The sequence below is a fragment of the Phacochoerus africanus genome, chromosome 3 (assembly GCF_016906955.1).
Source record: "Phacochoerus africanus isolate WHEZ1 chromosome 3, ROS_Pafr_v1, whole genome shotgun sequence".
NCBI lineage: Eukaryota > Metazoa > Chordata > Mammalia > Artiodactyla > Suidae > Phacochoerus > Phacochoerus africanus.
The window spans coordinates 130,650,421-130,674,972 of record NC_062546.1 but is presented as its reverse complement, the minus strand read 5'-3'; the positions used below and the strand labels follow the sequence as shown (position 1 = coordinate 130,674,972).

General features: G+C 38.2%; 1 protein-coding gene across 1 annotated transcript in view; it reads left to right on the top strand.

Moving 5' to 3' along the window:
* The window catches only part of CCDC148 (coiled-coil domain containing 148), a 278,930-nt gene that overhangs the window by 212,603 nt on the left and 41,775 nt on the right, over positions 1-24,552 (top strand). The window contains exon 13 of the mRNA XM_047772670.1: positions 1,010-1,128. Within this exon, the coding sequence (XP_047628626.1) occupies positions 1,010-1,128 (119 nt within the window). The remainder of the gene's footprint in view (positions 1-1,009; positions 1,129-24,552) is intronic.

The following is a 24,552-nucleotide window of genomic DNA, read 5'->3' as shown; positions in this document are numbered from 1 at the left end:
GACCCCTAGGCCAGGAACTTCCATATGCCTTAAGTGCAGCCCTACAAAAGCAAAAAAAGAAAAAAAGAAAGAAAGAAAGAAAGAGGAAGGGAGAGAGAGAAAATGCCATCTTGGGGATGAGACTAACACCCTCCCACCACAGCCCTTCTGCTGGAAGTCACTCACTACCATTCAGCATTGAGGTGCTGTTCCTTACCAGCAAGAGCCAGTCTCTAGACCCAGCCACAACATGGCAGGCCAGAATGGTTGAATGGCTCTGTCAATTAAACATGAACTTCAACTGCCCCATCACTAGGGGAACCCTGAATAATGGTTTCAGCCCCCTGAACATAGCTTATGTGTGCCTCAGGTTTTCCTGTTCTGCCTCCATTTCCAGAGAAGGGAAGTAAAACATACTTAGTGAGAACACTGCTTTTGTTTTTGAGCTTGATAAATTTATCCTTCATGTTACCACATAAGTCAGAATACTATTTATCATAACCTTGCTAATTTTTTCTTTTCCTCCTTCCTCCCACCTATCTCCTGTCATTTCCCTAGAAGCAGAAAGCTTTCAACATCCTGCTGTCCATTAGCATAAATAAGCTCATGCTTTTAAAATAAAAATAGGTTTAATGCTATATTTGTTAAAGACTACATTACCATAAGAGGATAAAAATATTCTTGAGTAACAGGTAGATCATATACTTTAGAGACAATAACATGCTTTTATTGTGGTTCCCTGAAAGTTGATTATTTTAGCCATAGATTAAAACTCTAGGTCTCAGCACAAGTTACATTTCCACTTTAGAAATTGTTATACCGTGCAGTTTCTCAGGACATGTACTTTCATGTTTTAATTTATTTTTTCTGTTGTCAGTATATTGTATGCAGATCTAAGAGACCAAAAAGACGAGGTGCCATTCAAATTCAGTCTTTGCTAAATGAACCAGTGGATAATGTTGTTATACCTTTGTTCCTTTTTTTCTATATCTGTTGTTAATTTAAATTTTATGTAATATTTATACCATAGATAAGACAATACTGGGCTAAAAAAGAACAGAAATGGCAAGAAATGGAAATGAGAGATCTTCAGCGTCTTGAAGAACTGAAGAAATTAATGGCTGAACAGTCAGTAAAAGACAGAGAAAGGTAAAAGAAAAAATTTAAATTGTGTGGTAATGGAGGTCTTCCGTAATGTGTTAGGTGAATGGGATCTTCTGTAATGTGTTAGCATAAATATCAGAGGGCATTTCTCTATATGTAATGTGTCCTTGCAATAGTTATATTCACAAATGGATAGAATAATGTAATGTTTTTTTAAACTCTCATATTCATATATGACTCTCTAGTTTTTCATTTTGTTTCTTAGATAGCTTCCTAGTTAAGATCCTCACAGAGGATTTTATAGTGTTTGATTGCCTACCGTGTACATGTCATAATTCTGGCTTCTGATATGACTTAATATTTTGACCCAGAAGGAGGAAACCATTATTTGGATAAAAAGGGAGACCCATTTACAAAGACCGAGGCTGAGAATACATGATTATACCGTGCAGTATGGTATTCATTCTAGTATACTTCAGATGTACCTATATAGGAAAAACCCTGAATTCCCTAGAATGATGTGATTTTAGAGCTGAAAAGGACATTTGAGATCAGCTAACCCAGTTTCCTCATTTTATGAATGAGTGCGCTGAAAAATTAAAATTATTTTTCCCAAGGTTACTGTATCAATCAGGGTCAGTGAGGAGATGGAGACAATGTAGTAATTTGAATAGGGAAAGTTTAAGATAAAGAATTATTAATTCTAGGAGTTCCATGTTGTGGCTTAGTGGGTTAAAAACCCAACATAGTGTCTTTGAGGATGTGGGTTTGATCCCTGGCCCCGCTCAGTGGGTTAAGGATCTAGTGTCGCTATAAGCTGCAGTGTCAGTCACAGATGCAACTTGGCTCCTGCATTGCTGTGGCTATGGCATAGGCCTACGGTTGCAGCTCAAATTTGACCCCAAGCCTGGAAACGTCTATATGCTACAGGCGTGGTCCTAAAAAAAGAAAAAAAAACAGAATTATTAATTCTAACAAATTCTGTTATATTAAGGGATAAAGAGAACTTTAAAGAATATCTCAGGATTGAAGGAGGGTTCTCATGGAAGAAACAAATTTGGAAGTGGGACCACCTTCTCGGTTGAGATTCAGACCTCATTGTAGAAGGTATAGCTGTGGCCCATTGCATGGTTCTTGGATGGGCTCATCCAGAATATGTTTCCAGTCACTGAGCAAGCAGGAAACACTCTACTTGGGCACAGGAGGCCAAAGCTGGAAGTCAACCACTGCAATGCTTGCGCTTGGAAGATTCGGTGGGAATCTGACCATGGGAGTGCCTCAGAAATGTGATGGAAAACTGTCCATGGGGTACAATGAAACTCCATGGGCACAGGCACCACTGGGTGTCCCTCACACATTGCTGCTGGCAGCCACAAAGCAGGAGCGAGAAGGAGTAAACACTGCAGCTAAGAAGGAAGGGCCCTTCCTTCTTCAGCATCCCTCCAGCATCTTTTTCTGACATGGCTAAGCCCTGTACCAGCTGCAAAGCAGAAAGAGTTACAGGGTCCACCTCTATTTTCTTGGGGCAGACAATGAAGGCTGTATCTGAAGCCAAGAGACAATGGCATAGTTATCTAGTTTAGCTAGCTCCTGAGTAGATTTTCTCAAATAATAAATTAAAAATAGTTCATCTTGTAACATAAATCACAGTAAGTTTTCTTTACAGCTAGTCAATTAAAAAAAAAAATACCCAGAACTCTTTGTACTTTCCACTCAGTTTTGCTGTGAACCTAAAACTGCTCTAAAAAATGAAGTCTACTAAACTAATAAAAATTGCATTTTAGACTGATACATAACTTAGGACGACATAAACATTTTCTATAACAAGATTTACTTATATCGAGGAAGCTTCCTTTGTGACCCACAGGAATTATTTCAAACTCCAGTCACCAAGCTTGCAGAGTAAATCAGGGATTTCACACAGACAAGGCAATTCCCAATGGCTTTCTTGGTAAAATTCATATGATTTTACCAAGAAAAATCAGGTATCACTGGATTTATAATTGAGTTTAATCACTTATGAAGAAAACCAAGAATATAGCAAAGCTAGAGCTCAAGGCTAAGAGGTGAAACAATCAATGAGAAATCAGTTAAACAATCCAAGATATAAGAGAATACCAGAAGGCAGGCCAGGCCATGGGGCAGAAACCCACAAGCAGCTAAATACTAAAGGTAAGGCAAAGGTGGAGGTCAAAAGGCTTGTTTTAGAGTCTGAAACTATGCTGGGGAAACAAAAGAGAGTCACAGGAATTAAAAGGGGTGGGAAAAAGGAACAGAAGTGAAGTCCCAGCATCTAGGAGACGTACTTCTAGTGGAATCTCCCCTCATAGCCAGAAAGTTTCTTGGCTTACCAAGCCATTTCAGCCTGTTGCTTCTTCTTGCAATAATTATCAAGGTTAGCTGACTGAGAAATCCAGTTGAAAAGAAGAAAAAGAAAATGAGATTGGCCTGCATTACATAACAGGAGAAAAAAATAGGCACCACATAGTAAAAAGTATACTAAGAACTAGAAATTGGGAGGTGAGGGTTTCAGAATTAAATCTTCTCTGAATAGTGTATGACCTGGGGAAAGTCATTCATTTAACCTCTACATGGCTCTGTTTTGTCCTTTGTAAAATTAACTGGATAACCTCTGAGATAAAAGCTATCTATCAGCTTTTGAAGATCTATAATCAGTATATTCGACTCGTGTAATGTTGTAGATTCAGATAATTATGAATCTAGTCCTTGCATGCCAATGGAAATCAGTGAGGAAGGTCACTAAAATATCCAGGTAATGTATCAGAAAATAATCCTCAGAAAATTTTGGATGATATTGTAGATAAAATCATAGCTCTCAATTTGTGATTTAGAGAGAGAATTTAACATGTAGAAAGTGCTGGTAGCTTCTGCTTCTGACAATAACCAGATGTATTCTTTTGTAAGTATCCCGATGTTAAGAAATGTGGTTGATTGGTTAAAACATTTTCCTCTACTACTGAAATACAATTCACAAATCTCATGTTTGATATTTTTAACTGTAGGCACATTTTTCTCCTGTCAGAATGAGATGGCTTGAAGCAATTTTCAGATCTGTTAAAAAACACAGGTACATGTAGCCTTGAGAGTTTGAAAACTGTTATTTCCTTTTCCTACTTTTTAATTCTAAAGTTAAGTTTCTTGAAAACTATACTCATAAATTAGCACATATATTAGGTTAAACCATGAGAAAATTCCATTTGAGTTGGTCAAAACTGGTTTAAGTATTGGCAGTTTCATGCAGTTAAACATAATAAAGAGTTACAGAAATTCATTTTATTTATTCATTGCATTGCCTATTTCAGTCTCTTACAAGCTATCCTTTGTCCTCATCATTTTATTTGAAACTATTTTTGCCTAAGTTTCCACTAACCTTCTAATTTCCTAATGCCCTGTTTTCACTTCTCAGTATGCCAGAGAGGTTGCAAGAGAAGGTTCTAGAATCAGGTTGTTAACATTAGTATCCTGGCTCTATCCTATAGCTCTGTGACCATTGGGTAAGTTATTTAACTTTTCTATATTTCAGTTTCTTCACTTTCGCAATGAAGACATAAATATATCTACTTCATAGGATTGTTGCAAGGATTAAGTGAATTTTGGAGGAACATATTCAGTTTATAGCAACCACTTATATAAAAAAATTATGTGTTTACAAATTACCTATTATTATTTTTGTTTACTCCTCACAAAAATCCTATGAGGTAGTTTTATTTTTCTCCATTTAAATGTTTTATTGAAGTATAGTTGATTTACAATATTGTGATAATTTCCATTATACAACAAAGTGATTCACTTATACACATACCCATATTCATACTTTTTCAGATTCTTTTCCCATATAGGTTATTACAGAATAGTGGGTAGAGTTCCCTGTGCTCTATAGCAGTGTTTCATTGAATATCCATTCCATATACAATAGCGTGCACATGCCAATCCAAGACCCCCTATCCATCCTTCCCCACCTACACCTGTACCCTTTTGTTACTGTAAGTTTGTTTTCAAAGTCTTTGAGTCTGTTTCTGTTTTGTAAATAAGTTCATTATTAGCTTTTTTAAAATATTTCACATATAAGTGATATCATATGATGTTTGTCTTTCTTGGTCTGACTTATTTCACTTAGTATCCATCCATAGTGCTGCAAATCACATTATTTCATTTTTAATGGCTGAGTAATATTCCACTGTATATATGTGGCATAATTTCTTTATCCATTCTTCTGTGGATGGACAAATAAGTTGCTTCCATGTCTTGGCTACTGTAAATAGTACTGCAGTGAACATTGGGTTGCATATATCTTTTAAAATTATGGTTTTCTCTGAATAGATGCCCAGGACTGAGATTGCTGGATCATATGATGGTTCTATTTTTAGTTTTTTGAGGAACTTCCATATTGGTTGAACCAGTTTACATTCCTAACAATGGTGTGAGAAGGTTCTCTTTTATCTGCACCCTTTCCAGCATTTATTGTGTCTAGACTTTTTGATGATGGCCATTCTGAGTGGTGTGAAGTGACACCTCATTGTAATTTTGATTTTCATTTCTCTAATAATTGGCAGTATTAAGCATTTTATCATGTGGTTTTGGCCATATGTATGTTTTTAGAGAAATGTCAATTTAGGTCTTATGCCTATTTTTTGATTGAGTTTTTTTTTTTTTTTTTTTTTTTTGATATTGGCCTGCATGAGTTGTTAGTATATTTTGGAGATTACTCTCATTGGTCTCTTCACTTGCAAAGATTTTCTCACATTTTCTGTGTTATCTTTTCATTTTGCTTATGGTTTCCTTTGCTGCAAATGCTTTTAAGTTTAATTAGGTTCTTTTGTCTTATATTTGTTTTCATTACTCTAGGTGGATTTTGCCATAGTTTATGTCAAAGAGTGTTCTGCCTATGTTTTGCTATAAGAGTTCTATAGTATCCAGTCTTACATTTAAGTCTTTAATCCATTTTGAGTTTATTCTTGTATATGGTGTTAGAGAGTATTCTGATTTCATTCTTTTACATGCAGCTGTCCAGTTTTCCCAGCTCCACTTATTGAAGGGACTCTCTTTTCTCCATTGTATATTCTTGCCTCCTTTGTCATAGATTAGTTGACCATAGGTGTGTGGGTTTATTTCTGGGCTTTCTCTCCTGTTCTGTTGATCTATATTTCTGTTTTTTTGTGACAGTATCATACTGTTTTGGTGAATATAGCTTTGTAGTATAGTCTTAAGTCAGGGATCCTGATCCCTCCAGTTCCGTTTTTCTTTCTCAGGATTGCTTTGGCTATCTGGGAGTCTTTGTGTTTCCATTCAAATTTAAATTTTCTTGTTCCAGTCCTGTGAAAAAATGCCATTGGTAATTTGATAGGGATTGCATTAAATCTGTAGATTGCCTTGGGTAGTATAGTCATTTTGATTATATTGATTCTTCCAATCCAGAATATGGTATATCTTTCCATCTGTTTGTGTCCTCTTCCATATCTTTCAACAGCATCTTATAGTTTTCAGAGTATAGGTCTTTTGCCTCCTTAGGTAGATTTATTTCTAGGTATTTTATTCTTATTGATGTGTTGATAAATGGGATTGTTTCCTTAATTTCTCTTTTGGATCTTTTGTTGTTAGTGTTCAGAAATGCAAGACATTTCTGTGTATTATTTTTCTGTCTGTCTGTCTTTTTTTGGCTGCACTCTCAGTGTGTGGAAGTTCCTGGGACAGAGATTGAATACAAGCCTCAGCTGAGAGTTACACCACAGCTGTAGCAGTGCCCAATCCTTAACCCTCTATGCGAGGCCAGGGATTGAAACTGCAACCTCAGCAGTGACCCAGGCCACTGTGCCACAGCAGTAATTCTTGTGTATTAATTTTGTATCCTACAACTTTACCGAATTCATTGATGAACTCTAGTAGTTTTCTGATACCATCTCTCAGATTTTCTCTGTATAGTATCATGTCATCTGCAAACAATGACAGTTTTACTTCTTCTTTTACTATTTGGATTCATTTTATTTCTTTTTCTTCTCTGATTGTCACGGCTAAGCTTTCCAAACCATGTTGAATAAAAATGGAAAGAGTGGACATCCTTGTCTTGTTCCTTATCTTAGCAGAAATTCTTTGAGCTTTTCACAGTTGAGGATGATGTTAGCTGTGGATTTATCATATATGGCTGTTATTATGTTGAGGCAGGTTCCCTCTATGCCGACTTTCTGGAGAGCTTTTATCATAAATGGGTGTTAGATTTTGTCAAAAGCTTTTTCTGCATATATTGAGACGATCATATATGGTTTTTATTCTTCAGTTTGTTAATGTTGTATATCACACTGATTTGCAGATATTGAAAAATCCTTGCATCTCTTATTAACTACTATTTATTTGTTGCTGCTAGCATATAAGGTTTTTGCACCTGTTAGAAAAGGTGCCCCTTTCTGGTGGAAGAGTTCATAGATCTCCTATAGGAAGTAGACAATTTAGGAAAAGACAAGAGTCCCTTTCTGAACCATGGCAAACAGCTTGATGTGTAAAGCCAAAGCTGGATGTCATACTCCATTTATACATCTGGTTGAGCATCGCTTTTGCAAAGCACAAACTTCAAATGGTATACCTGCAAATAGACCTACCTAACTCTTTTAAATATTATGTATTATCCATGTGTCTTCTACAATTTAGCCATGTGAGGTTTATTTTTATGAAAGTTATGGGCTAAGTGTCTGACTTTCACATTTTGGTCTAAATTGATAGCAACTATCTCAACACCAATTATTTAATGATTCATCTTTCCCACTGATTTGAAATGCCACCCTTTATTATATATTACACTTCTAATTTTGCTTTTATATCCATATGGACTCTTGATTAGATTGAATAAACCTAATCTATATATATTTTTACATCAATACCATGCTGTTTTAATTATTCTGTTTTGCTATCTGATAGAACAAATGTTCACTCATTGTTCTTTTTAAAAATGTATTGTCTACTAAATCAAATTTTAATTAAAAATCTGTTATTTTTTGCACTGAAATTTTGTGAAGGAGAGAAGAACTATATACCAAATTAAATTTCTAATCTAGGATCATCCTTCCAAAGTAGCACACCAGCTCAAGTCTTCTCTTTGGCTCTTTAGAAGATTCCATAGTTTTGGGATTTTTTTTCTAGTGAAGAGTTGGAAATTATCTTGGAATAAGTAGAAATGAAGAAGCCCATTGTAAATTTTATTTAGTCCCTATGTAAGAAAAAGTATCTGAACTAGGAAGTGGCAGTGGGCATTTAGAGATGACAGATGCTTATGAAGTATTCAGATTAGGTAAAATATGATGATTCATTTCACTGAGGATGGTGTTCGAGAAAGAAACACGACCTGGAATATGATTGAGCCTTTTCTGTCCTCTTGGGTTGAAAGCTTTTGTTATTTTGTTTTCAATCTCTTTTATTTTCTAATAAATTCATTTGGCTGTAGGTTTTTATTATCTGTATACTTTTGGCCACATTCTACAAGGTTAGAAATATGTTTTTATTATGAAGTTTCTAAATATTTTACATTTCATTGTTAATGTTCTAACAATAAACTGGTAGATATTGGGGCGCTTGCCAAAGACAAGGTTGCTAATAGTTTTCAATTTCTTCTACTTCTTTATTTTCTGTATCTTTTTATAAAAATGTGCAAAAATTCAGCACGATTTATCAAAGTCACTAACATTGCTACTTTTAACATAAAAAAACTCTTTATTGAAGGATTACATATATCACAACTCTCTATTTTAAGTGTACAATTAAATGATTTTTAGTAAATTCACATAGTTGTACAACCATTGCTATAGTCCAGCTTTGGATCATTTACCTCACCCCCAAAATATTTCTCATGCCCATTTGCATTAATTCCCAATCCCACTGCCAGCCCCAAATGAGCACTGATCTATTTTTGTCTCAATATATTTGCCTTTTCTGGACATTTTATATAAAGATAATGCATCTGAGTTCTTTCCCTTAGCATAGTGTTTTTGAAGCTCATCCATATGGTAGCATGTATTATTAATTTTTTTCTTTCTATTGCTGAGTAATATTCTACTTCTGCATTATTTTTTAAGTCTGTTTTACAAGGCAATATAGTTTCTTTTCTTGTTGGTAAAAGATTAACATTAATGTACACAAGATGGTTAAAAAGGGAAGATTTAAAATTTATATAAAGTATGGGACTTCCCATAATGGCACAGCAGAAACAAATCTGACTAGCATCCCTGACAACTAGCAAATCTGGCCTCACTCAATTGGTTAAGGATCCAGTGTTGCTGTGAGCTGTGGTATAGGTTGCAGACACGGTTCAGATCTGGCATTGCTGTGGTTGTGCTGTAGGCCTGCAGCTACAGCCCCGATTTGACCCCTATCCTGGGAACTTCCATATGACAAGAGTGTGGCCCTAAAAAGACAAAAAAAAATTATATGAAGTATTATGTCAATTTTATAAAAGACTTTCACTTGTACAATGTCAAATATTCACACAGATGACCAAATATGTGAAGAACAGTAACCTATCTCAACTTCTTTATGAGCTCCCTTCCTGCAGGGTAGTGAAGAAAAATGGAAATTTTTAAATTAAAATTATCTCAGGCTCTTTCACTTCAAAATGGTCCACTTCAGATTATCTCTATCTCCTTGGCAGGTTGAGTACAAACTCCGATCTGTGCTGGAGGTCAGGCAACTACCCCCAGTGGATGGGTGGGATGGCTGCTCAGCCTTCAGGTTCTGACACTTCTTAAGGTCATCACTATCCTGCACAATTTTGCTTCATCCCTCCATTTCCCCAGGGTACAAGACAGTGCTACCCAAGAGAAATAGTATGTGGATCACATATATAATTTACAATTTTCTACTATCTACATTTAAAGATGTAAAAAGCTATATGACCCCATATGACCCTGCAATCCCACTCTTGGGCATCTATCCGGACAAAACTCTACTTAAAAGAGACACATGCACCTGCAAGTTCATTGCAGCACTATTCACAATAGCCAGGACATGGAAACAACCCAAATGTCCATCAACTGATGATTGGATTCAGAAGATATGGTATATATACACAATGGAATACTACTCAGCCATAAAAAAAGAATGACATAATGCCATTTGCAGCAACATGGATGGAACTAGAGACTCTCATACTGACTGAAATGAGTCAGAAAGACAAAGACGAATACCATATCACTTACAACTGGAATCTAATATCCAGCACAAATGAACATCTCCACACAAAAGAAAATCATAGACTTGGAGAATAGACTTGTGGCTGCCCGAGGGAAGAGGGAGGGAGTGGGAGGGATGGGGAGCTTGGGGTTATCAGATACAACTTAGAATAGATTTACAAGGAGATCCTGCTGAGTAGCATTGAGAACTATGTCTAGATACTCATATTGCAACAGAACAAAGGGTGGGGGAAAAATGTATACATGTAAGAATAACTTGATCCCCATGCTGTACAGCAGGGAAAAAAAAAGATTTAAAAAGCTGTGGGTAGAATTGACTTTAATAATCTATTATAAACCTGATCTATCCAAAAACATTACCATTTCAATATGCTGTCAATATAAACATTATTAATGACACATTTTACATTATTATTTTCATATGGAATCTTTGAAATCTGTTGTACATCTTACACTTTCAGGAGATTTCAGTTTGGACTAGTCACACTTCAAGGGCAGAAAAACATGTTAGCGGATCCCATATTGGCCAAGGGAGGTGCACAATACAGCTTAGCAGCCTCCTGACAATGGAGGTTTGAGTGGCTGGTCTACCTGCAGATTTGGACACTGTTACAAAATTAATGTCATATTTTATATAAATTTTGAACCCTGCTTTTTTCATCAGCTTGCATCTTTCAAGGTCTTCACTGCCCTTTCCAGTTTGTCCTTGCCAGTTTGTCCTTGTTATTGCTTATCTCTAAGAAAAGGGTTTGGTCCTTATGCAATTTCCTGGTAATATAACTGGACCCACTGAGCCTTGGGATGTGGGCCAATGTAAATGCTGCAACTGACCACACACCCTGCCATTGCCTCTGGTCCTGAGGTCCTCTCTTCCGAGGTCTTGCCAGCCCTGATTTTCCCAGCACATGGCTTATACTTCTAATAAACCTTGCACAAACCACGGGAAGCAAACTTTTTCTCACGTAATCCCTAAACACCTCCCTTTCCTGCGTCATGCAGGACAGGACACCATGCTAAATGTAGGGTTTCCCTGGGAGGCATTTTTTTTTTTTTTACCAGGTAACTGCGGAACTAGCCCCATATTCTTGGATTCTCCCATAGCTACCTAAGTGTTTCTAATAAGTGCCCACAGTTACAGTTAATTCACTAAGGGGTAGAAAGTGACGGAGCTGGTACCTGAGAACATCTACTTTTCCTTTCCACACCAGTGGAGTGGCCATAGGGAAACATGATATCCAGGAGAAATAAAATAGATGAGGTTGATATTTGCAAACTGTTTTCTCCATAATATCTATATAAAGAAAAAGGCTAGAAGGAAATCTAACCCTTAATAATAGTTTTTGTCTCTAGGTGATGAAATGGACAATTTTGAGTTTCTTCTTTATATTTCTGTGTTTTCCAAAATTTCCACAATGAGCATATATTTCTGATAGTAAGGAAAAAACCCACAGTAGTTTTACAAATAATAAATCATACTTTTATTTATTTGTTTACTTTTTGGTCTTTTTAGGGCCACACCCACGGCATAAGGAAGTTCCCAGGCTAGGGGTCAAATTGGAACTGTAGCTACCAGCCTACGCCACAGCCACAGCAATGCCAGATCTGAGCTGTGACTGCAACCAACACCAGAGCTCATGGCAATACCAGATCCTTAACCCACTGAGCAAGGCCAGGGATCAGACCTGTGTCCTCAAAGATACTAGTCTGGTTCATTACCACTGAACCACAGCGGGAAAGCCAAATCATAGTTTTCTGTTTTCATCAGTTGTTTGACAGTGGGCTTCAAATTGGTGGGAAAAGTAGGAAGTAATGAGAAACGTGTAAAAGTCTATATACGCATCCAAATATAAGAGTGTAAAATAGAAGATAATCTTTTCAGGTAACTGAAATAGCAGTCTTCAAAATAGACATAAGCATGTACACTTCTCCTTTGTTTTTACCAAAATGTTTATATTTGGTATTATCTTATTTCTCTAATTTTACACTCCAGTTCTTTTTCTAGTTTCCATGCCTCCTTATCATCTCCTAATCGCTTTTTCCAAAGCCTTCTTTTCCCACCCACTGGTGGAAGCCAAACTTTCTCTCTTCTTTTACAGTGGTGGTTCTTTCTTTCTTTCTTTCCAGCTGGACTCTGAATGCACAACCTTCCTCCTGTTTCCAACTGGGGCCAAAGGCACAGTCCCCTAGTCTCTGCAACATGTAGCTCTGTAAGCTGTGTTTATTTTTCTTGTGTTTTTGGATAATTTTGAACATATTATCTGCAAGAACCTTCTTTACTTAGCATTTTCTTTTTCTTTTTTTTTGGTCTTTCAGGGCCACCCCCTGGGCATATGGAGGTTCCCAGGCTAGGTTTCAAATCGGAGCTCTAGGTGCCAGCCTACATCACAGCCAAATCAATGCGGGATCCAAGCCATGTCTGTGACCTACACCACTGCTCATGGCAATGTTGGATCCCTAATCCACCGAGCGAGGCCAGGGATTAAACCTCCAACCTCATTGATACTAGTTGGTTTTGTTAACCACTGAGCCATGATGGGAACTCCCATTTACTGAGTATTCTTTATGTTAGATACATACCAGGAGAGTACAAAGTAAGGGCATTGTAATGGTCATCTCTTCATTTTTTGGTCTTTCCTTAATCACTGCTTCTAATTACCATTGAAAGTTGCAGAGTAAACAAGCAGAAATTAGATCACTCTTCCATGCACAGAGGCCTCTCTCTCCTTGTCATTAAGACATTGTGTAAATCCTTGTTCAAATGTTCGGTCTCTAACTTTTCTGAAGTTTAGCTCACTTGTAGCTAACATATACTCTCCTTCAGTATTTGCCAATGATTGTTTCTTTAAGAATGGATGTAAACTGTGGCCTTTCACATATGTCCATTAATGTTTCTTTTAATTTAATAAATAGCCTTCCTTTTCCATTTTTCCCCCTTGTAATAATTTCCATGTATTAAAATATTTTGTTTAAATTTTTCATTTATAATGATTTTTATTTTTTGCATTGTAGCTTGTTTACAGTGCTCTGTCAATTTTCTACTGTACCACAAGGTGGCCCAGTTACACATACATGTATACGTTCTTTTTTCTAGACATAGTTCCCAGTGCTATAGAACAGGATCTCATTGCTTATCCACTCCAAAGGCAAGAGTTTTCATCTTTTAACCTCAGGTTTCCAGTCCATCCTCCCCCCCTTTGGCAACCACAAGTCTGTTCTCCAAGTCCATGCATTTCTTTCCTGTGGTAAGGTTCATTTGTGCCATATATTAGATTCCAAATACAAATGATATCATATGGTATTTGTCTTTCTGACTTATGTCACTTAGTATGAGATTCTCTGGTTCCATCCATGTTTCTGCAAATGGCATTATTTTGTTCTTTTTTTATGGCTGAATAGTATTCCATTGTGTATATGTACCACATCTTAATCCAATCACCTGTTGATGGACATTTTAGTTGTTTCCATGTCTTGGCTATTGTGAATAGTGCTGCAATGAACATGTGGGTACATGTGTCTTTTTCAAGGAAAGTTTTGTCCAGATATATGCCCAAGACTGGGATTGCTAGGTCATATGGTAGTTCTATGTATAGTTTTTTGAGGTACCTCCATACTGTTCTCCATAGTGGTTGTACCAGTTTACATTCCCACCAACAGTGTAGGAGGGTTCCCTTTTCTCCACACCTGCTCAAGCATTTGTTATTTGTGGACTTATTAATGATGGCCATTCTGACTGGTGTGAGGTGGTACCTCATGGTAGTTTTGATTTGCATTTCTCTAATAATCAGTGATGGTGAGCATTTTTCATGTGCTTGCTAGCCATCTGTATATCTTCCTTGGAGAAATGTCTGTTCAGGTCTTTTGCTCATTTTTCCATTGGGTTGTTGGCTTTTTTTGCTGTTGAGTTGTATAAGGTGCTTGTATATTTTAGAGATTAAGCCCTTGTCAGTTGCGTGATTTGAAACTATTTTCTCCCATTCTGTAAGTTGTCTTTTTTTTTTTTATGGTTTCCTTTGTTATGCAAAAGCTTGTCAGTTTGATTAGGTCCCATTGGTTCATTTTTGCTTTTATTTCTGTTGCTTTGGGAGACTGACTTGAGAAAGTATTTGTAAAGTTGATATTAGGGAACATTTTGCCAATGTTCTCTTCTAGGAGTTTGATGGTGTCTTGTTTTGCATTTAAGTCTTTAAGCCATTTTGAGTTTATTTTTGTGCATGGTGTGAGGGTGTGTTCTAGTTTTATTGATTAACATGTGGCTGTCTAGTTTTCCCAGCACCACTTGCTGAAAAGACTGTGTTTTTCCCATTTTATATTCTTGCTTCCTTTGTCAAAGATTAATTTGCCATAGGTGTATGGGTTTTTTCTGGGTTCTCTATTCTGTTCCATTGGTGTGTGTGTCTGTTTTGGTACCAGTACCACACTGTCTTGATTCCTGTGGCTCTGTAATACTGCCTAAAGTCTGGGAGAGTTATGTCTCCTGCTTGGTTTTTGTTCCTTAGGATTGCTTTCGCAATTCTGGGTCTTTTGTGGTTCCATATAAATTTTTGGATTGTTTGTTTTAGTTCTGTGAAAACCAACATGGGTAATTCGATAGGGATTGTATTGAATCCATAGATTGCTTTGGGTAGTATGGCCATTTTTACAATATTAATTTTTCCAATCCAGGAGTGTGAAATATCTCTCCATTTCTTTACATCTTCTTTAATTCCTTGATTAATGTTTTATATGTCTCAGCATCTAAGTCTTTTACCTCCTTGGTCAAGTGTATTCCCAGGTATTTGATTTTTTGGGGTGCAATTTTAAAGGTATTGTATTTTTGTATTCCTTTTCTAATATTTCATTGATTTATGTGCATATGTTGAGGCATCCTTGTGAACTTGGGATGAATCCCACCTGGTCATGGTTTGTGATCTTTTTTATATGTTGGATTCAGTTGGCTAAGATTTTGTTGAGAATTTTTGCTTTTATTTGCAACTGATTTCTGTGTACTAACCAAATGTTAATCTTATATCCTGCTACTTTGCTGAATTTGTTGATCAGTTCAAGTAATTTTTGGGTGGAGTCCTTAGGGTTTTCTATATATAGTATCATGTCATCTGCATACAGTGACAATTTTACCTTTTCTCTTCCAATTTGGATACCTTTTATTTCTTTTGTTTGTCTGATTGCTGTGAGTAGGACTTCCAATACTCTGTTGAATAACAGTGGTGAGTGTGGACATCCTTGTCTTGTTCCAGATTTTTAGTGGAAAGGCTTTCAGATTTTCTCCATTGAGTATTATATTTGCTGTGCATTTGTCAAGGTATTTTCCCTCTATACCCACTTTGGTAAGAGTTTTTATCATGAATGGATGTTGGACTTTGTCAAATGCTTTTTCTGCATCTATTGAGATGATCATGCGGTTTTTGACTTTTGTTAATGTGGTGTATGACATTGATTTATGTGCATATGTTGAGGCATCCTTGTGAACTTGGGATGAATCCCACCTGGTCATGGTTTGTGATCTTTTTTATATGTTGGATTCAGTTGGCTAAGATTTTGTTGAGAATTTTTGCTTCCATATTCATCAAAGATATTGGCCTATAGATTTCTTTTTTGTTGGTATCTTTGTCTGGTTTTGGTATTGGGGTGATGGAGGCTTTATAGACTGTCTTTGGGAGTGTTCCTTCTTCTTCAATCTTTTGGAAAATTTGCTTAAGGAATATGGATATAAGTTGCTCTTTGTATGTTTGGTAGAATTTGCCTATGAAGCCATCTGGTCCTGGACTTTTATTTGTAGGGGGTGCTTTTATGACATATTCAATTTTGATTCTAGTGATCAGTCTGTTCAGTTGGTCTGTTTCTTCTTGATTCAGTTTTGGCCAGCTGTAAGACTCTAGAAAGTTGTCCATTTTTTCCAGATTGTCAAATTTGCTGGCATATAATTTTTCATAGTATTCTCTGAAGGTTTTTTGTATTTCTGCAATATCTGTTGTGATTTCCCCTTTTTCATTTCTTATTTTGTTTATTCGGGTTATTTCTCTCCTCTTAGTGAGTCTGGCCAGAAGTTTGTCAATGTGTTTACCTTGTCAAAGAACCAGCTCTTGGTTTTACTGATTTTTTTCTATTGTTTTTTGAATCTCTATTTTATTGATTTCCTCTCTGATCTTTATGATTTTCTTCCTTCTGCTGATTTTAGTTTTTGTTTGTTCTTCTTTTACTAGTTCATTTAGGTTGTGGGTTAAGTTATTGATTTGAGATTTTTCTTCTTTTTTGAGGAAGGCCTGTATTGCTATGAACTTCCCTCTGAGCACTGCTTTTGAAGCATGCCATAAATTTTGAGGGGTTGTGTCTTCATTATCATTTGTCTCAAGGTTTTTTTAAATTTCCTTCTTGATTTCCTCATTGACCCATTGGTTTTTTAGTAGCATGTTGTTTAGTCTCCATGTAGTTAGTCTTTTGTCATTTCTTTTCCTGTAGTTGATTTCTAGTTTCATTGCATTGTGGTCAGAGAAGTTATTTGAAATAATTATACTCTTAAATTTGTTGAGGTTAGCTTTGTGCCCCAGTATGTGATTGATCCTTGGGAATGTTCCATGTGCACTTGAAAAGCATGTAGATTCTGATTTTTTTGGATGTAATGTCCCGAAAATGTCAATTAGGTCTAACTTTTCTATTGTGTCATTTACGACCTCTGTTGCCTTATTGATTTTTTTGTCTAGAGGACATATCCATTGATGTGAGTGGGGTGTTAAAATCTCCTATTATGATTGTATTCCCATCAATTTCTCTTTTTATGTCTGATAGTATTTGTTATAGGTATCTGGGTGCTCCTATATTAGGGGCATATATATTGACGATTATAATATCCTCTTCCTGAATGGATCCTTTTACCATTAAATAGTGTCCTTCTTTGTCTTTCTTTATGGCCTTCATTTTAAAGTCTATTTTATCTGATATGAAGATTGCAACTCCTGCTTTCCTGTCTTGTCCATTGGCATGAAATATCTTTTCCCATCCCCTCACTTTCAATCTATATGTGTCTTTTGTCCTAAGGTGAGTCTCTTATATGCAGCAGATTGAAGGTTTTTGCTTTTTTATCCAATCAGCCACTCTGCGTCTTTTGATTGGAGCATTCAATCCATTGACACTTAAGGTAATTATTGATAGATATGCATTTATTGCCATTTTAAACCTTGTTTTCCAGTTGATTCTATGTTTCTCCTTTCTTCCTTTCTTTTTTTGGTTGGATGATTTCCACTTATTTTATGCTTGAGTACTTTTCTTTTTAGTTTTTGTGAATGTAATGTCTAGTTTTTAATTGTAATGTGGTTTTTTAATATGTTAACCCCTTCCTGTTTCTGCTTGCTTTAACCTGATAGTCATATAGGCTTAAACACATTATTAAAATAAAAAAAAAAGAATCTATATTTTCTTACTTTCCTTTCCCACATTCTCTGATTTTGAAGTCTTTTTTTTTTAACATCTTCATGTTTAGATCTGTATGCTGTCTTATTTAAGTGATTGCTTTCCAATTATGGTTTCTTCCATCCTATTTCTTACTTCTTTTTCTTTTTTTTTTAATTAGAGAAGCCTTTTCATTATTTCTTTTAGAATGGGTTTAGTATTGCTGTACTCTTTTAGCTTTTGTTTATTGGAGAAATTTTTATTTCCCCTTCTTTTTTTTTGTCTTTTTGCCTTTTCTAGGGCTGCTCCTGCAGCGTATGGAGATTCCCAGGCTAGGGGTTGAATCGGAGCTGTAGCCACTGGCCTACACCACAGCCGCAGCAACGCGGGATCTGAGCCACATCTGCAACCTACACCACAGCTCATGGCAATGCCAGATCCTTAACCCACTGAGCGAGGCCAGGGATCGAACCCACAGCCTCACGGTTCCTAATCGGATTCGTTAACCACTGCACCATGACGGGAACTCCTCCCTTTCTATTTTAAAGGATATTCTTGCCAGATAGAGTACTCTAGGTTGCAAATTTTTTCCTTTCAGCACTTTAAATATATCTTGCCACTCCCTTCTGGCCCGTAGTGTTTCTATAGAGAAATCTGCTAATAGCCTCATGGGGGTTCCCTTATAAATAACGCTTTGCTTTTCTCTTGTTGCCTTTAGAATCCTCTCTTTAACTTTTGCAATTTTTATTATAATATGTCTTGGTATGGTCCTATTTGGGTTCAATTTGTTTAGGGTCCTCTGTGCTTTCTGTATCTTATATCAGTTTCCTTTAGATTTGGAAAGTTTTCAGACATAATTTCTTCAAATATATTTTCAATCCCCTTTTCTTTTTATTCTTCTGGAATTCCTATTATTTGTAGATTGCCCTGCTTTGTGTTATCCCATTGATCTCTTATATTGATTTCATGTTTTTTTCATTTGGTTTGCCGTCTGCTATCCTGATTGGGTGATTTCCATTATTCTATCTTCCAAGTCACTAATTCATTCCTCTGCATTATTTATTCTGCTATTTAGTGCCTTTAGCTCAATTTGCATCTCTGCAAGTGAATTTTCTGATTTTTCTGTGTTCCTCCTTATATTTTCTAGTTCCTTTCTAAAGGAGTCTGCATTACTGTTCATATCTTCTCTTAATTCCTTGATATTCAGCCTTAATTCCTTCAGTACTTTTACTACCTCCCTTTTGAACTCAGTGTCTCTCAGACTGCAGAGATCTATTTCATTGTTTACTGCTTCAGGTGGATTCTGTTCTTTTTATGGGGAATGGTTCCTGAGCTTCTTCATCTTGCTTATGTTTTTCTTTTTCTGTGAGTTTAGAGAAGCCAAACTATAGTCTTGGAGGGCTACTTCTATGCAAGTGTGCCCCTCTGTATTTTGTGGGGTATTACTATTTATTTTGCTGTGGGAGTTTGAATATTTGCTGTGTCTTTCTTTGATGTTAGCGGGCTGTTATCCCCAGGGTTCTGAGTGTGTTTCCAGGGAGAAGGAGGCAGTGGGTAGGGCTAGCAGTCAGTGCCTGGTTGCTGGGCTCATAACAGCAGAAAGGACCTTCAGGAAGGTGGCACAGGCTACTTCTAGTTGCAGGGCCCTGGGAAGTGGTAATGAGCCTGGGCACATTTACAAGGTTCCCCGAGCATTTGGCAATAGCAGCAGCAGGGTGTTTAAGTTCCCAGAGGAGGGAGAGCCACAACAGGTAGTGTTAGACTGCAATGCCCTCGTCTGAGGTGATTGGAACCGCAAGTGGTGCCTGTTCAGAGCAGGCTGCACCCACCTCTGGAGTCAGTGATACTGCAGTGGTTTGCCCCCACCACCTGCAGATCATTCAAGAAGCACCATGTCTCACTTAGCCCACACAGGAGGTGCTGTACCAGCTGCTCCTAGTTGCAGGATCCTGGGAAGTGACAGAAATCAAGCATGTGGGCACTGCCCAGAGCATTTGACAGTGGCAGCAGTAGGGCCGGTGTGCTCCCAGGGGTGCAAGAGCAACAACAGGTGGTGTTTGGTCACAGTGCCCTCCTCTGTGGTACCCTTGGGGTGATTGGGGCCACAAGTGGTGCTTGTTCACGGACCTCTAGTGGTGGTGGGCCACACCCACCTCTGGAGTCAGTGATAACTGTGGTGGTTAGCCGCCACCACCTGCAGACTATGCAAGAAGCACCCCATCCCTCTTAGCCCATGCAGAAGATGCTGGACCAGCTGCTCCTAGTTATAGGGTCTTGGGAGAGGACAGTGATCAAGTGTCTGGGCACTGTCCAGATTGTTTGGCAGTGGCAGCTGCAGGGTGGCTGTGTTCCCAGGAGGGTGAGAGCAACAACATGTGGTGCTTGGTTGCAGAGTCTTTTTTTTTTTCTTTTGCCATACCCTGAGGTGACTGGGGCCTCAGGTGGAGCCCTCTCACAGGCCCCCACTGGTGGCAGGCCACACCTCCCTCTGGCCTCCCAGGTGACTGCTGTGGCTGCAGTCTGTCCCTGCTGCCTTTAGATCACGCAAGAGGTGTCATGTGGCACTTAGCCTCGAACTGCCCTTAGCCCACACTGGAGGTTCCTGGCCACCTGTAGCCTGCATGAGAAGCACCTGGTCTCCCTTAGCCAGAGCAAGTGGCTTCTCACTACCCATAACCTACACCAGAGCCACCCCGCCCTCTGAGAGTTCATAGGCACGCACGTGTGCACAGGGAGATTTCTATGGTGGTGCACCCCTCTCCCTCTCCCCTTTCCCAACAATGGCGCCTTGCTTCTCCTGAGGGCCCAGACCTTCTCCTGGGTTCCCTCTGCCATAGCACACTGCTCCCCCCTCCCATGGCTCATGGCTCCTTAGTCCCTCAGGCTGTCCCCACACAGCCAACCCTAGTCTTCTCCCCGGGACTGACCTCCAGAGCCTGAGTCTCAGCACCCAGCCCCCACCTGAGTGTTTCAGGCTGTGGTGTTTGGGGTGGTGGTGCAGATGATCTGTGCAGCTTTCAATCTACTTTGTCCTCAGTCTAGCTGCTGTGCTTTTCTCAGCAGCTTTGAGGTCCCTCCGTCTTGGCTGATCTCTCGGTCAGTTAGGTGGCTTCCCAGGATGTGGGTTCATTTTCTCCTTCGCAGGAGAATGCTAGTCCTGTCCTGATTCTTTTTCTCTCTCTATTTTTCTTTTGTCCTACCCAGTTATGTCAAGGGTTTCTTGCCCTTTTTGGAGGTTTAAGTTCTTCTGCCAGCATTCAGTAGTTGTTCTGTACAAGTTGTTTTACATGTAGAGGTGTTTTTTGATGTATTTGTGGGAGAAGGTGAGCACGACGTCTTACTCCTCCACCGTCTTGATCCCACCCCCAAATATTTTAAACTGTATGCTCTAGGAGGTAATTTTAAAGGTTTCTGAAAACAGATTAACTTAGCTAAGTAGTTCCCCTGGATATCATTTTATAACCAAAAAACTGAAGCTGGGCACAGCCAGCAGAGAGAAGGGACGGGCTCTAAGTACTGCACTGGTCAATGCTATTGTAACACTAGAGCAGACTTTCCATTCTTTGCTACCATAGAGTCACCTGGGAAGTGTTAGAAAGTCCTGAGGTCCAGGCCAGGCCCCAGACCAATTATATCAGAATCGCTGGCAATGGGATTCCTGCCCCAACAGTTTTTGAAAATTCTCAGGGGATTCTGAAGTGCAGAGACATTTGAGAACTAGAGTTCTTTCCACACTTTCAGAAGTATAGACTTCCAATTGTTTATTGTGTTCTTGAGACAGTTCCACTTTTTGTAGAAATGCTCCTGATTTCTCTTTTCCCAATGCTGTCCCCTCACCGAAATAGTTCAGGGAAGTCATGTAGGTGAAACTTTATGAAGGAGTTTGTCAGTTCTAAGAATCCTCTGCAAGCTAAAATCTTGCATGTTTCTCTCTAAGCAGGATGTGTGTGTGCATTTGTGTGTGTATGCATGCATGTGCGTGTTTGTGCACACATGCGTGCAAGCATGTTTAACAGTAACAAACATTAGTTTTTAGTTATTGTTTCCGAAAAGAAGAATTTTATCTAGCTTGTAAAACAAACATTTGAAGTTTAATATGCTGGTGACCATTTGGAAGGAGAGAGCCAGCTGCCTTCCTAACACCAAATTGGCTTTCTTAATCTAGTGTGTGTTTTAGGGTGCTTGCCAAGAGCAGGGAATAGACAGTTATTGCATTTTCTAAGTAGTGAAACCAGATGTTTCTCTCTACTTTCCATGTCTTTTCTTAACAACATGCAAAAGTCAGCATGTTGTATTAGAAGTCATTAAGGACATTTAAAGTGGGTCCACAGTCTAATCTTTGTGATTTTTAAAGAGTATGTTTAGGAAAGTGACTTCAACAGAAACCTGACAGGCATTTGTTATGTTTTTTTGCTTCTCAGCATGAGATTTCCCCAAATTAGTCGGAATGCTCTTGTTCATTAAATCTCTGTCAACCAAATCCCCATTCCAAGTGGTTGTGCCAAATGATGTCAACCAAAGATCACTGTGAGGCATTAAACAAATATAGCTCTTAGCAAGACTGTTCTATTTTATCTTTTAAATGATATAAAAGTTTCACAAATGAGCATTAATTTCAAAGGCTGAAAGAGACACTACTGATAGTCAACATGCTGTCTTAACACCCCATGGAGGTAATTTTGTCTAAAGAAAATGATAATAACATGTAGCACCTGCGTATCAGTGTCTCATAACTGATTATGGCATGTATACATGTGTGTCTGTGTTTTCATTTGCTGGGACATTGATACACAGATTATTTGGACATAACCAGAGTAATCCTTGAATAGGTCCTAGCAAGCATGATCGACAGAGGGAGCCTAAGAAATTTATGGACCAAACCTAGTATGTAGAGTCATTTGAATATGAAAATGAACAAACAAATGTGTGCTCTGGGCAGACAGAGCACCAACTGGGTAGGATGGCTCAACCGGGGGGTCATTCTGAAGGTCTTGGACAGAGATTTACCTCCTGAGTTACAAGAATCCAGTTTAGATCTGTGGCCCTTTCTGAACCACAGGCAATTGGAAAGTGCCTTTTGTTTTTGTTTTTCTTTTTAGGACCACACCAGCAGCTTATGAAAGTTCCCAGGCTAGGGGTTGAATCAGAGCTGCAGCTGCTGACCTAACACCACAGCCACAGCAATGCAGATCCAAGCCGCATCTGTGACCTACACTGCAGCTCAGGGCAACACTGGGTCCTTAACCCACTGAGTGAGGAAAGGGATCTAACCTGCGTCCTCATGGATGCTAGTCGTGTTTGTTAGCGCTGAGCCACAACAGGAACTTCCTGGTGAGTGCCTTTTATAGAGCAGTTTGTTTGGGCTGCTTTTCCTTTGTTGCTTACAACTTTGGTTTTGGATTTTAGAAATCTTTGCTCATTAAAAAAGTTACTGGATTTCCACTATACGCCAAGTTTACTTGTCTGTTGCGGTTACTTTTTCAGGACATAAAATGAAATATCAGCAGGTATGTGTTTGGTAGAGGGTGGGCAATATTCAGAAACCCTTTATAATATGTTTTATTAGTGATTTTTTAAGTTTTATTGAAGTATAGTTAATTTACAAGGCTGCAATAATTTCTGTTGTACAACGAAGTGACCCAGTCATACACTTACACACATCCATACATTTTTAATGCAAAATGAGCATTACTACATCCCTTTCATGCCTACCATTATTATTTTTTCCTATGTACATGTCAAGGAAATGATCACAGATGCTATAATTCCAAAGAGAACAGCTAGATGCTATGGTATTTCCAGACTAAGTTATCTTACAATCTCTTCCCTGGGAACACAGACTTTTGTCTTGATCCACAGACATTTGGAAGTTTCTCTTTGAGCACTGGGTTATTTTGAAACTGCGTTATCTTCCTCCCATTTAACATGTATACTCATACCTGGAGATAGATGTTTTGCTGTCCCTCTTCTGCAAAGAGATGCTCTGATCTCCAATGTCCTCACACAGTATTTGGGAATAAAGTGGAGTGATCATTCTGTATGGCATTGATGTCTTTATCCCCAACCCCTTAGCTAGGGAGTTTTACTAAGCACTTCAGGTAATGGACTACCTCTTAGGCATGAAGTTTAGGAAGATTTTATAAAGCTGCAGGGCTAGGTAGGCAGAAATTTAGCAGCTGTGGTTAAATGATACAAGTATAAAGCTCTGGATTGGGAGAGGTGTAATGGCAACTTTCACAAAATGCTACCACTGTGGTAGATACAATATTGCTTTAGGCACTTGATGTTTTTCCTTTGTTTGGCACTACCCCTGCAAAAAAATATATATATTTACACACAGAGAGACAGACAGAGAGAGGACTATCAGGTTACATTAAACTATTTAATTAATGAAAGGAGCATGGTTACAGTCTGGGTTATTTTTCTTACTTTATGTATTTTAATATGAGTTTTATAGGATCATATAATTTTAGAGCTGGAAAGAATCTTGGAAAGATTCTAGTCCAGTCCCCTTGTATTAACTAGGGTTCTAATTTGCAAGCAACAGAATTCATTTTTAGTTGCAGTAAAAATATTTTGTTGAAAGATACTTGGGTAGCTTCACAGAATCACCTGCAAGCTCAAAAAATGGTTGGGAATAACAAAGGCTGGAAGTATCAGAAAGAGTCAGGACTGTAACCCACTTTCCTCTACAGTCACCCCCATGAGTCTCACAACTGACCGTTAGCTACCACTGTTCACCCTGCCTCCTCTGCTGTCTCTGGATATCACTGTTGGCAACACCTCTGTTCTGATTCCTGCCTGGTTGCCATTGCTCATGGCCTTAACTGAGTCTCCAAAGGCCTTGCTTCTTTGCATCACTGGCTTCTAAGTAAAGTTTGTGGTGGGCTGAAAT